This window comes from Verruconis gallopava, assembly GCF_000836295.1.
Source record: "Verruconis gallopava strain CBS 43764 unplaced genomic scaffold supercont1.18, whole genome shotgun sequence".
Lineage (NCBI taxonomy): Eukaryota > Fungi > Ascomycota > Dothideomycetes > Venturiales > Sympoventuriaceae > Verruconis > Verruconis gallopava.
This window is the reverse complement of record NW_015622154.1, coordinates 94,099-107,453: the sequence shown is the minus strand read 5'-3', so window position 1 is coordinate 107,453 and position 13,355 is coordinate 94,099. Positions and strand designations below refer to the sequence as shown.

The 13,355-nt window shown below is 48.8% G+C and overlaps 6 protein-coding genes across 7 annotated transcripts; 1 reads left to right on the top strand and 5 right to left on the bottom strand.

Annotated features, from left to right (window-relative positions):
- Positions 1-1,456: 1,456 nt before the first annotated feature.
- On the bottom strand, positions 1,457-4,383 carry PV09_05655. 2 transcript variants are annotated; one of them, XM_016359186.1, is made up of 5 exons: positions 3,904-4,383; positions 2,499-3,810; positions 2,265-2,444; positions 2,052-2,210; positions 1,457-1,995 (listed from the first exon to the last, which is right to left on the bottom strand). In XM_016359186.1, the coding sequence occupies exons 2-5, from the start codon at positions 3,132-3,134 to the stop codon at positions 1,600-1,602; spliced, it is 1,371 nt and encodes a 456-aa protein (XP_016212865.1). In that variant the 5' UTR covers positions 3,135-3,810; positions 3,904-4,383; the 3' UTR covers positions 1,457-1,599. The 2 variants fall into 2 exon arrangements, with proteins under 2 accessions (XP_016212865.1, XP_016212866.1); XM_016359187.1 differs by having other exon boundaries at positions 3,982-4,383.
- Positions 4,384-4,523: 140 nt separating this feature from the next.
- PV09_05654 (YbgI/family dinuclear metal center protein) lies at positions 4,524-6,157 on the top strand. Its single transcript, XM_016359185.1, has 5 exons — positions 4,524-4,628; positions 4,684-4,727; positions 4,775-4,900; positions 4,957-5,045; positions 5,093-6,157. The coding sequence occupies exons 1-5, from the start codon at positions 4,540-4,542 to the stop codon at positions 5,879-5,881; spliced, it is 1,137 nt and encodes a 378-aa protein (XP_016212864.1). The 5' UTR covers positions 4,524-4,539; the 3' UTR covers positions 5,882-6,157.
- PV09_05653 (uncharacterized protein) lies at positions 6,073-6,915 on the bottom strand (the record flags this gene model as incomplete). The annotated part of the gene is made up of 1 exon (XM_016359184.1): positions 6,073-6,915. The coding sequence occupies one exon, from the start codon at positions 6,913-6,915 to the stop codon at positions 6,073-6,075; it is 843 nt and encodes a 280-aa protein (XP_016212863.1).
- Positions 6,916-7,100: 185 nt separating this feature from the next.
- Positions 7,101-8,870, bottom strand: PV09_05652 (uncharacterized protein). Its single transcript, XM_016359183.1, has 3 exons — positions 8,346-8,870; positions 7,908-8,294; positions 7,101-7,857 (listed from the first exon to the last, which is right to left on the bottom strand). The coding sequence occupies exons 1-3, from the start codon at positions 8,817-8,819 to the stop codon at positions 7,333-7,335; spliced, it is 1,386 nt and encodes a 461-aa protein (XP_016212862.1). The 5' UTR covers positions 8,820-8,870; the 3' UTR covers positions 7,101-7,332.
- Positions 8,871-9,400: 530 nt separating this feature from the next.
- Positions 9,401-10,861, bottom strand: PV09_05651 (uncharacterized protein; the record flags this gene model as incomplete). Its single annotated transcript, XM_016359182.1, has 2 exons — positions 9,401-10,681; positions 10,745-10,861. 2 exons carry the CDS (start codon positions 10,859-10,861, stop codon positions 9,401-9,403), a joined length of 1,398 nt encoding a protein of 465 aa, XP_016212861.1.
- A 486-nt stretch (positions 10,862-11,347) lies between these two features.
- Positions 11,348-13,322, bottom strand: PV09_05650 (alpha,alpha-trehalose-phosphate synthase [UDP-forming]; the record flags this gene model as incomplete). The annotated part of the gene is made up of 4 exons (XM_016359181.1): positions 11,348-11,771; positions 11,824-12,163; positions 12,218-12,961; positions 13,016-13,322. 4 exons carry the CDS (start codon positions 13,320-13,322, stop codon positions 11,348-11,350), a joined length of 1,815 nt encoding a protein of 604 aa, XP_016212860.1.
- Between the last annotated feature and the right edge of the window lie 33 nt (positions 13,323-13,355).

Here is a 13,355-nt window from a genome sequence, read left to right as displayed (position 1 = left end):
TTCGCGCTCACGATTGTCATACAATATGACCCTGGATGGTTGACAACTTTCGGTATTATGAAGAAACTCTAAGTCGTGCATAAAGTCACTCCATGAAGGACTATGAGCACTGATCAAGGTAGTAGATTTTCATGTATCATGCTTGCATTAGAACTAGCTCACAGGATACGACTCTTACTGCGAATTATTTGAGAACTCGTGGCGTTATAGTAGAACTCCACAGGTGAAAGTGCAATCGCCCTGGCTAGAAGACGCGCCCAATTACAAGGATTAAAACTTGTACCAAATGAGACTTCGCATCATCATTGTATTTTGAATTATTCCTCAAGGCTACCGATGGTGACGACATGGCCACTGAACGATGAACTATGGGATTCTGCGTTGAGCCGCTGAACTGCACGACCATCCGGATACTTAGGCGATAATTGTTGCAAAGTAGGGAGTCATCCTAAGGCCTGGGTAAATTTTCGCATTATATAGGCTAAGCGGCAGCTTCTGATCCGCAATCATTCACCACAAAATATTTCATTAGATTTGACTTGATCGGACGAGACCAACGTCGAAGAATGAGCCAAAATTGGGCATCAGGCGAGAGAGGTTTCAAAGCCGGAAAAGCTGCTCAGACCGTAGTTCTAAATTCGAGTCGTAGGAAGGTTGAGAAGATCAAAATCTGGCCAACCGATACTTGTCAGCCTGACATCTCGCTGATTTATTCTCACTTAATCTTTCATTAGAGACATATGGACACCAGAACTAAAGCTCCTTGCCCTATCGCTGATCAAGGGTTGCGCTGAAAACATTTGGATACGATAAGAGCCATACGAATACGATGTGATTGAAATGAGACAAATTATGCAACCTGAACATCGTATTCTTCGTCAGCGCGTACATGTATTCGGCATGGGAATAAACAGCTTCGATCAACTGCGGCTCGGTGAAGGCATTCTATTCATGACAGGATGCAGGACTGACGTGCACCCGTCGCAGACTTGAGGATTCCGGGAAGATTTCGAAAAGACATTGGCATAAGATCGGCGTTGACGGCGTGGCCTCTAAAAATTATTAACTAGACGCGTGTGCATTGGTAGATTCAGCAAGAGAATCTGACTTACGCACAATGCCACTTTACATTGACCATCTGAAAAGACTCTGCAATATCCACAGGCATCTTGGTGTCGAGAAATTTTTAATATGCGTTACGACAGAAGTTTATACGCACCGCTGCGCTTCTTCCGTACCATAACTTACCCGTATTCATGTTTGATTCGTTATAACGAGTGTGGTTTTACGAGAATCAAGAAAGTCATGGTGAATTAGTTCTCGAGAAATCATAGCGACGTACGATGAGCAGTCAGGTGGAATTTTTGGTGACCACCCATTACACGTAAGCTTTCCCAAGTCCAAGGGTTTAAAGTCATGGCAGTGATTAGAAAGCTAGAAAGCCGCAATTCGATGCCTTTGATGCCGTATTGCAAAGACCTGGCTATATGAATTTATAGATATATACAGTGATATAGTTCCGAGACTCTTTTATTTGAGATTCGGTTTTAGGGCAGCTCAAATGGCATCTTATGAGAATTCAGAAATCTTAAGACTGATTCAAGCCGCAAAGCGAACAGCAGCCTTAGTCGAAGCGGCGCTGGCAAGCTTGCTCACAGGCGTTACCCCTGGGTAGAATGAGGTCGGGATGGTAGGTATTGGGATGGACAATGTTGTACCAAAGTCGCTGGCAAGATCGGCAGCCATTGTAGGCGCAGAATACCCTGATGGTGGAACGGTTACCGTTGTCGTTGTTGCTGCATAAGATGCTCCTGTGCCCGATTTGAGACAGAACCCTGATCCATATCCGCTTCTGCAAGAATAAAATTGTTTTGAACCTGTCTCTGTCCACATCGCGAAATCCTCGATCGTAATATCTGTGCATGGGGCCCCATCAGCACAGGCAACCTTGATTGGTCCTCGCTGAGCGCCGTTGGCTTCTGTGCCCTTCCAGTTCTGCTTGTGTGATTAACCACAAATGCTCTTTCAAGTTGAGAATCCTTTCTGCATACCTTAAAGGTTATGTTATTCAGCTGTACGCCGTTTCCAGCAACGGTAGACATGCTAGACCAATACTGATCAATGTCAAGAGAATAGGCATTTCCATGGCCAATGAAGTTCTCAAACAACACGTTTTCAACCGACCCACTGCCGCCATTTGATTTGATCATCTACTCGACCCGGCACGTCAGTATTTTAACCATCATCGTGAGAAACTCTCATACCAGCATTTGGTTAGAGGACCAAGTGTAAACGTTGCGGTAAGTGATATCGGAGATGTTGGTATTTGCACCCAAGGAGCCGAGGGCACAACCGCCGCTCCGATTGCAATAGATGTTCTCGATGAGGATATTTTTTGCTGGACTTTTAACAGTCACGCATTCGTCTTTGTTCGTGACCTCGATCTAGTTCTTCGTTAACAAAAAAAAGCCGAAGTCCTTATTCAATAGGGAGCTGACATCGTGAATCCACATATTCGTGCTCCAGACATCAATGCCATCCAATCCACCGGAATTACCACCACGAATGGCCATATTGTATACCTCACCGTTGGCACAGGTGTCCATAGAGAAATGAAAGGATGGCGAGTCTACTAGCGCAAGGTCATGGACAGAGAAGTTCTTCACGTCGTATAAACGCAAGATTCGAGGTCCGGTGATTGAGCCCTGTTGATGAAAGATGTACCCGTTTCCTTGAAATGCGCCCTTAGACGTGCTGCTAAAGAGCTCGAAGTCACTCGTGTGCTCGATGAAAATCATGTTGCCTCCTGCTGTCCCAGTCCGATAAACGGTTCCGTCAAATTGAAGTGCCCAAGCAGATCCACCGTTGAGCGTTACCCAAGTAGCCATCACATATTCGCCTTCTGGAATAACAACAACACCTCCAGTTTTGCATGCAGCGAAGGCTGAGGCCAGAGGTGGGCCTAGGTCAGTAGCTTTATCTGCTTTCGCGCCATAATCTAGAACGTTGCAAGTCTTCTTCGCGGCTTTAGTCGCGATTGTGGTAAGTGGCCCAACGGACCCCGACAGCTGGCAGAAAACGAGTGTAGGAAAGTAAATTGTAGCTACAAGAGCCACGAGAGATGAAGGTAACATTATTATCAATGTATCGCGCTAGTGAGTGACTAGAAAGAAAGCTGGGCGACTGAATTCCGTGCAAAAATCGAAGAGACGGCGAGGTCTTGTACCATACATGAGAATCACAGACCTTGCTCCGCTCATCTCCGATATTCCTGAATGCTCGATGCTCAGCTTGGCCTACATGGAGTCGCGTAAAAATTATTCCGTGGCAGGAGGTAAGCATGCCCATATGTTGTCGATAATATCTAAGTGAAACGTCGTCATGGTAGGGCCACATCAGCTAATCACCTTGACAATCAAAACCTTTCCGCCAGTAGAATTTCATCCTCAGATCGGCTTGAAACAAACATCTAGAATTGACGATGAAGCAAGTGGGTTCGAAATCTGATTCGAAGGGTGGTTTGCCCCATGCAAGATGGGCGCTTTTCTGGGTTTCAATTCGAAATGAGGAACAGCACCGGCTGTGGCTTGCGTTTGAAGTAGACGGCTGCTTCGCACCCTCGACTATAACATTTCTCCGACCAGGATGTCGGACAATTCGATGAGGAGACTGAGCACAATGCTCTCGATGGAACGAGGCAATTTTTTGCAGGCCGAAATCATCTTGAGTGAAACAAGATCATCTTCAACGCTGTTGGTGAATACTGACTCCAGAACCTGAAGTATTCCGGACTTAACCCAGAACAACGGGCTAATTCATCATAAATTAATCACTGCAAAATGCTAGAAGATGAAAGGATTTGGAATTGAGGCCAAGATTGCGTTTACTTGGTACAGGACTTACGGATGCGGGATACCCACAACATGTATGAGGACGCCTTGCCAAGAGTATGCTAAAGAACAATCCAGCTTGTGAACTCACCTCCAAGTCTTCGTCAATCACCAAACCTGCTCGGTGCGACTGATCCAATGACGTAGGGCTGTGAGAGTAGCTTTTAGAGAGATGTTAAGATGTACAGGCCCAAGACGGTCTCCTTTGTCAGGTTGGGCAATGCAGCAGGCTTAAATCACTCCTGCTGTGAAGTAGCTGAGAGTAGTCTCTTGATCCAAAACATTTATCGATCTTCTCAATTGTGTCTCGCTGACGGGTTTGAGCGCTCGCGAATGGCTTGTTTTTGTGGCTTAGAATAAAATAAGACTTGAGAGTGAAGTGCCATCTACGTAAAAAAAACCTGACAAGACGTAGTTCAAGATAGTACTGCACTTCTGACACATACTCACGTTGTGGAGGGGAAATGATCTCTCAGGCGTCCTAATGCAGCACAAGTAAATGAAAGCAAAGAAAATAACAAATGGGCGTTAGCAGATATCACAGGCTGGAAACAAGGCTGGCGCCAAAACTTTTGGCGCTAAGGCCGGGAAGACGTCATTTGAGCGCGTGTAAACATTCTCGTCCGTTTTATACAAGTCACGAACGCACATGTTTGTTCCAACGTTACGACGAGCGATAAAAATGAATACCACATGTTCGCCCTTCTCCAGGGCAGTCATATCTGCCATGCGCAAGCTGTAGGAATGCTCTTCATTCCTTACTGGCATAGTCATAACTGATTTCGCGAGACAGCTATCCAGAGCATCTTGCGGACAAAAGTTGGGATAATACAGGCTGTAAGAAACCCTAAATCAGGCACGACGCCGCTAACGAATATGCTCAGTACTCCTTGAGGCACCATTCAATCCCCAGCGCAGACAAAAGAACTCGGTGCTCCTCGCGGTTGACCTCACCAAAGCCGTCGTCGATGAGGCTATCGAGCGAAAAGACTCGATCATTGTCGCATACCGTATGTCTCTTAACAATGCATAACCGACTGTGGCTCGAGAGAAGCTGAAAGCGTAGATCCCATTATATTCAGAGGCTTAAAAGCTATCACTTTGAATGATAGCCAACAAACATCATTACTTCGATTGGCTGCAGAAGGAATCAGTGTAGGACATGCGTGTTCGTGCGTGTGGAGAGACTAACGTATGTCCAGGTATACAGTCCTCATACGGCATTTGACGCTGCACCGGGTGGTCTAGGTGACTGGCTCGCAGATATCATCACCGGTACGGCTCGAGGCGGACCAAATGATGAGGAGCCAAGCGAGGTCAAGGACGAGACGGCAGAAACAGAAGAATCAGATCCATTCGTGGACGGAAAACGTCCCACGTACATGCTACAGCACCATCCTTCACAACGCAAAATCAAAGACGCGGATCTGAGTCTAGGCGCCGCTGCTCATACTCGAAGTGTCATTAAGCCAAGCAATCTACCGGACATCCCGGACGCAGGAATGGGACGCATTGTACGATTCAATCAACCTCAACAGCTCAGCACAATCATACATCGCATAGCAAGAGGAGTAGGCAATCCAAAGGGCTTTCCTATTGCCATACCTCAAGGGAAAAGCGTCAAAGATATCACAATTCGAAGTGCTGCTATCTGTGCTGGAAGTGGCGGTTCTCTCTTCTCTGGATTAGATGACATTGACCTGCTCTTTACTGGCGAACTTGCCCACCACGATGCCCTCGCCGCAATCGAGAGAGGCCAGTGCGTCATAACATTGTTCCATTCCAATACGGAACGAGGATTCCTTCACACCGTGTTGAGGAATCAGTTGATGAACAAAGTGAAGGAAGAGTGGACAGCAGTAAGAAGAGAAGGCAAAGAGATGCTGCATACGCCCAAGGAATTCATGGATATTCTGGACGATGAATCGGTTTCGATTGAGACAAGCGAAAGGGACAGAGATCCATACGGTCTTATTATTGCAACAGAGTAGGCACTGCTCCGGATTCAGATTTTCTAACGCCCAGTCCTACAGAAGTTCAAGCGACGAAGTTTTCCTAAGCGCTACTTACCTCCAGACGTTGACAGAGGCTGGAAAGAATAAAGGTTTAGTCCAAATATGGTTTTCTTGTTGTGAAATTTGAAATGGTCCCAAATGAAGCGTACCACTTCTACGTACGACCGCTATATTGTATTGAACGCGGCCAAGCGTCTAGCTCGCAAAGCTTCTATATTAGCAGGTCTGGCACCGTCTTCGCCTTTCTTCCTCTCCTCTCTCCCTTTATCACCATCATCTTCTTCGTCTTCATCTTTCTTGTCCACCGGTTCGCCTTCTCCATATTCATCCTCTTCAGAACCTTTGCTCGGTGCTGTGAACGATGCGGCAGCTATTATCCTAGGACCCAAGGCTGGGATACGAGCGGATGTCTCTAGCTCTTCTTCCGCTCTCGGGGCGCCTTGGGAGGTCTGATGTGGCCATCTCCTCGAAGAAGTCGACCAGGAGTCACCACCCACTTGGCCTTGTGTTCTAGATGGTGGCAGGACCGTCCGTCCCGCGCTCGACGGAGCCTCTCTGGCGGGCGAACTATCATCTCTGACAGGAAACGTGCACCGTCGCCACCGAGCACCGGACGTGTCCCGGGCTTGCTCAAACTCGACCCTGCTCCGGTAAAGAACTTTCTCCATCAGCTCGGCCTCCTCCAGCTCTCGCCGTTTTCTCATCTCCTCAAATGTCATGTCCCCGATCCGCTTGCAGAGATCTTCCTCTTCGTCCTTACCACGGAGAACCCCTGTCGAGCGCCGCTCACGTCCGTACTCGCGCGTAGACTGCTGCAACGCAGTTTCGACTTCCGCATTGAACCGCCGATCTGCGTCGCAGTCTGGGCATGGATCGGGAAATTGGAGCTCTTGCTCAATCAAATCGCTACATCGAGGTAGATTATTCTGGGTGGCTTTCCTGCAACGATCAATATCTGGCCCTTCGACAGAGTGGCCGCAGTTGTAGACGAATGTGTCTTGCGTACACATTTTCGACGGCCTTTACTGTATCCGCGACAATGGTCTTTTTTTCCCCCGCAACTCTGATTACTTAGCGAGAGATACTTGAGTCAGGAAGCAGCAGGACAGAATATGTAATTAAGAGTGGACGCCCACGAGATTCTACTATTTGTGAGCGAAAATGACTGTAATCTGGGGGGCACTGAATGACTGGACGTATGCGTGGCACAAGATCATTGACTCAAAGACATCATCGTGATTGAATCGCTAATCATTAGAAGCAACCGGCTTTTGACGACCTGAATAGATCGATCGTCGGCGCAGGCGTCTAAGGACGGCTCCTGTAGCCGTTGCAGGGGAGCTGCCAATTATTGTCAGTCCCAATCAATATAAAGAGCAACAGTTTTAGGTAGATCCGAGTCACTTCTTCACATGTGCGATAGATAGCTATGACATCAGAAACATAACTGTTCCTGTAACAAGAGCAACTCCTACAACAAATCGAACAGGAGGGCTTTTGCGGTCTCCCTTCCCATAGTAGATTGTCCTGTCCGGAGCGTTTAGATCTCTGTCGTATTTCTTGACCCAATCTGGGTCACCAGCCGAATTGTAGTACCCGGAGAGTGATTCATTCCTTGCAATCAAGATGTCGCTTTCTGAGACGTCTAGCTTACCGTCGAAAGTAAACGTGAAATACCCTTGTGGATAGGACGTCTTCTCGAAGGGGACACCGTAGTCGATGCTACTGAAACCTGCCCAGTAGTTCCCACTCCACGTGATCGATGCTCCGCTGTCCGAAAAGGTGCCCTCAAAAGTCGTGTTTCGAGTCGAGGGCCAGTCTTTCAAAGCGTTTGAGTGAGTCCATGGTTGCATGTTGAGGACATCGACTGTGGTTTTATTGTTGCACAAAAATGTGGTGACCTGCATCCAGTTGTCCTCTGAGTTATCGCGTGGGCTGAATGTGGTCGACGTCTATTCCAGGTAAGCACTTGCCTATCCATCCCGGCCACGCGAACACTCACTCCGCTAAACGTGCCGTTGATGTGCCACTCGTTCGTCTCATTTCCTGAGTTGCTGGAATCGACAGTCCAGCCTAGGTCATATGGTCGACTGGTACTGGATGAATCCTGCCATATCTCGACGTAGCGGCTCAACATGAGTTTGACATCTGTACTGAACCAGCGAGTCAGACCCGGTCCCCCGTTACCCCAGTATTCACCATCAGTCCAATTGTTCGTCGGTGTAATGCCCGCATCCCATCCCATGATCACAAAATTTGGATCCACAACGTCAAAGGTCCCCGTTTGGTTGGCGGGTCCAAGAAGAAGTATGCCGTCCATATTCGTGCGGATATTGCCGCGCTGGCCTTCCGAGCAACCTGGCCAGTATTCAATAGATACTTCTAGAGTCTTTACTTCCCGTCAGTACATCATCCAAGAATCTGAGAGAGCAGTCCTGACCATGCTCCCATTGTAGTAGCTTCCTGGCCAACGATACGGCCACTTGTCTCCGGAAACCAGTACGTGCTGTGTGCCAGTGTGAGAGCCGCTGCCGCCGCTTGAGCTGCCACTATCGTCTCCAGAGGAGCTGCTGCTGTCACTGTCTCCCCCTCCTTTTCCGCCCTTAGGCGATGGATCGGCTAAGACGATTGAGAGGACTTGCAGCAATCCAAATAGCCAAACCTTGACATAAGGACGGGCCATGTCTATCTTTTGATTCTTCGAAAGCAAGGACTGAACAAACAGGCCATCAAAGTCATCGGGTTTCCGAGACTCGCTTTGATTTCGACCGATCCTCTTCACGAGAAAAACAATTGCGAGAGCAGCATCGCAAACTATTACGTGCGTCGTGCACAATTTACGTAGTTGTGCGTCGAAATCGCATCCGACCCCAAAACCTGCAATTGTGGCTGCGTCATGAAACGGAATTATCATCTTCGAAAAAGGCCAAGCATCGTATTTCAGCCATTCTGCAGTCGAAACAGCCTATGGCGTCGGGCTTGAAGAGGCTCAACCTTGCTTAGAGGCGATCGCCAAGGCTGCCAATTTTCTGTCAAGCCCATGCGCAAACTGCAGCCGACAAAATTGGCTATAAAAAGCCGCTGATTCATGTCGATTAGTTCTTCCCGCCTGTCTGATTGGCCTTGTGTACGACAGTCTGGGTTTAGGACATTTCGATTTGTTTGTGTCCATCTTCCCTTTCCTGTCAATTTGTTTGAAAAGTGAAGGAGAGTCAACATGTCCTGGCCAAGCGAGCATCGTCCTTGCGGTTGTGAATACTGTAGCCTTTGTGGATCAATGTACACGACATGATTATTGCAAAGAAAGGTGAGAGTCAGTTTCGGCCTTTCAATTCCAGGCTCTTCAATGCTTCCCTAAACCTACGGTGAACTTTATATACTGAATACTGCTGTGCAACAATTCTAGAGGAGTTCAATCTATGAGAAAACATGCTTACCGTTCCCCATGCAAGCTATCTTACACATAATGTACACAACGGTTGCTTATGACCCGTTCTACTTCCTCCTGAATAGGTTCCAGAAACCGCCAGACTTCCTTTCTTCTTTCTCCTGTTCGGCTTCTGCTGGTTGCTGTTCAACATGAGCTTCAGCTTCCGATGGCTTTTCAATGTCTTCTTGCAGGTTCCTAGCAACTTCTTCCTTCTGTTCCATTGTGTGTTCGACATGTGGTTCTCCAACACTTGGAGACAGTCCCTCTTCGCTGGTGAAATCGGATTGCATTTCTTGATGCCTTGTTTCGACTTCAAGCTCAGGCGTGTTGACGATCGGTTCCGGTTGCTCTGTTGTGTTTGATTCCCCGACGGCCTTGTCTTGCAACTTTGATTCAAGTCCAAGACTTTCCGTAGCAGCTGCCAGAGCATGATCCTCACCGTTCGACTCGTGCAATGTAGCTCCGCGGAGGTTTTTCGAGTCTGCACGTGCAAGGCCAGCTCTCCGCGAAATATCACCAACATCTCTTTTCGCAGCCTCTTCTAGCATCGCTCTGCCCCACAAATCAAGCGCAGCGATGTTCTGCTCCCAGTGAGTCATGTTCAATATCATGACCAGATCGTACCACTCGATCGGATTATTCTTCAGCTCCTGCCTCCTCGTCTCATTCTTTGGATTGACCTCCTTCACATAGCTGTTGAAATGCGATATACTTCTTTCAATCTGATGTATCTGCTGCCACAGCTGCAACTTCTGCTTCGACATTTCTTCCCGCTCAGAGAGCGTGATGTCTCTGCCCGTCCGCTTGAAAATGCCTGCATTCAGCTGCTCTTCCAGCTTGGCCCGCTCCCTGACTAACTTGCCCTTAACTTCTGCTAACGCGGCAACTTGTGCATGCAAAGGGACCTCGCCTTGCAAGACTTTATACTTGGCAAGACATAAAAAGTCCAGAACCAACGACTCTGCTGCCCCTTCCTCGGGTTTCTTTTTTCTGTACATCTTGACGAAGGAGTCCAAAGTCATCGATGATGCTGCCTCTTCCAGCGAGAGGCTGGCTGCTTGCCTCGCCTCCCGTTCTCTGACCCGAACAAGAGCAGGCCATCGCCCTCGTGCAGCCTGCCTGAGGTCTTTCGCCACCCTCTTGGCTTCTACAGCAGCCAATCGCTCGGCAGCTGATGGTATATGCGCCCTTTCGCTCAGAGGCACCCCCATTGGCGCAATTATTCCAGCAACGACATGGCGCACATGCTTACTTATACGGCGGCCACCCTCGAGCGTAACGACGTCGCCTTCACGGGTGGAGTTTGTAGGATCGGAGACGAGCAGTGTCTGAGGTTCGGAGTAATACTAGAGTTGTTAAATCAGTCTCAAGCCGTCCTTTTCATGTACGAATGATTTGGTGATCGTCACTTTTTGCAGGCGCTTGTTCCAGACTTGCTTCGGAACGCGCACTTTGACCGTCTTGATCATCTTTCCCGCCGACACCACGACACCGGTGATGTGACGCCTCGGCTCCATACTGGCCATCTTGGAACTGGCTCAATGAGTGAATGATGCCAACAAGAAGTGGTTGGAAGTGTTGACGGGGTGACGATGCTTTGACAGCTCCTGCAGGTTGCGGACATTTTTTGGGATTACCTAAGTAGGAAATCTGCTTGCCTCAGGCGATCACGTTATGATCATACACGTGAATAGACTTTCGGAGCCCATGGAGCTGCAAACTTGAAGGTAAATGGCTTTGGGATCCACATACAGGTATGATTTAATTCGTCTATCATGTTGTGATGCGATTCCTTAAAACTCCACGCAAGCCGTTCAAGTTAGGTAGGATATCGTCAGCACGAATCGCTACAGAGGCCTTCTAGGTCCCGGCCTTCTCAAATCCAGTCTCATTGCGCCGCTGAGAGAGAAAAAAAAAAAAGGAATTAAAGAAATACCAGTCTTATCCGAGGGAATACATGGCCATCCCTTGTTTTACATGATCTTGGCCGTGTGACCACTTTTCTCGTTGCATCACATAGACTTCGACTTTTGTGGAGCAATTGGCGTTCCATTACTCTCGATTTTTTGCGCCTGTTCACCATTTCCACTCAACCTCGTATCCTCTCCACCCGCATGAGCTGGTGATATAGTTCGATCTGGCAAAGGTTTACCATCCGCTCCAATGAGCTCGCCTCGCTGAACTGGAGTGCCAGGGGTAGGAGTGGCAGGCAGGTCTTTCGCTGCGATAGCAGCAGCCTGTTTCTTCATAAATTCTTGATGTTGCTGAGACTTGCTACTATCTTGGCCATTGTCAAGCTGGAAAGAGACCGACTTGCTCGTCTCGACTCTCGGTGATTCGATGGTATACACAGGTCCCTGAGGGCTTGCGTTGCGCGCGTCTCTCGCCTTGCAAACATCCTTTAGTGAATCCACGAACGTTTTACCCCACCAAGAGCTGAAAGTCGTTAACAAAATTTCCCTATGAGTGGATTGTAAATCTGACATACCTGGTGTATTTGTTGATGTAGTCGCGGAGGAACTCGTAGTTACTCTTTCGCTGTTCCTCACCCATGGTCACAGCATCGTGGATTGCATCCGCAAGCTCCTCCGTATTCCAAGGATTGACAATCAAGCTTCGTGTGAGGCTTTGCGCAGCACCCGTAAACTCGGATAGAATCAGGACACCGTGTTTCTTTTCTTGGCTGGCAATGTATTCGTAAGACACCAGGTTCATGCCGTCGCGTGTGGAGGAGACGAGACACACGTCAGAGGCTGCGTACAGAGCAACCATTTCGTCAAACGGTATCGACTTGTGCATCCAATGGATTGGCATGAACTCGACGGTGCCTTTCGCTCCGTTAGAGTCCGTCTATACGATAAGAGAAAGGGGGTCCGACATACCAAATTTGCCATTTATGCGCCCAACAAGCTCGTTGACGGTAGCTCGCAAGTTCTGGTACTCCTCAACGTCACCTCGACTGGGTACGGCTACCTGCACAAGCACGACTTTGCCAACCCATTCAGGATGTTCGGTCAAGAACACCTCCAACGCATGCAGTTTTTGAGGAACACCCTTGATGTAGTCCAAGCGATCCACGCCAACAATGAGCTTTACGCCTTGAAACTTCCTCTCCAAGGCGGCAATGCGCTCCTGCACCTTTGGCTTCTTCAAGCCTTCCGAGAACTTTTCTGGGTCGATGCCAATTGGATATGCGCCGACAGTCACGAACTTGCCCGAGTATTCGACGCCGTTGGGGGTAGTGGGAAGGCCGAGTATTCTGGAGCAGCTGCTTAGAAAGTGCCTAGCATAGTCGTAGGTGTGAAAGCCGATGAGGTCGCACTGCAGCAGACCAAGGAGTATCTCGTTGCGCACAGGTAGGATGCGGTAAATCTCACTGCTTGGGAACGGTGTGTGCAGGAAGAACGCTATCTTGATGTTCGGCTTTTCGTTTCCGAGTTCTTCACGGATCATGGCCGGAAGCAGCATGAGGTGATAATCGTGGACCCAGACGATGTCGCCGTCTTCCACATCCTTGATGACTTCCTTTGCAAATATACGGTTTGCGGTTGTGTAGGCGTCCCACGCACTCTCGTCAAAGGTAATCTCGCCCGGATGATAGTGAAAGAGAGGCCACAAAATCTCGTCTAGAAGTGGCGTAAGCCATGTACGAACGCGAGATCAGGTCGGCAGAAACTTACTCGCCATGCCATTGTAGTGCCTATCGGCAAGCTCGTCGTCCAGCATGATGGGTATGGCGTTGTACTCCTCCTTCAGCTGCTTCTTGAGCGAGTCGACTTGGTCCTCGGGGATCTCCAGGCCTGGCCAGCCGTACCATTGAAAGGTAGTGGTTTTCGTCATGCCGCTGAGGCCGCTCACCAAGCCACCAGACGACATGCTGGTCTCAAACTTACCAGGCTCGTCAGTCTTCTTGATCGTAATCGGCAAGCGGTTGGAGACCAACAGGAGCTTGCCCTCGCGCTGCGGCGCTTCATCTTGCCCCGCCATGTGTGCTTGGGTGTCGCGGGCGGTGGCAGAGCA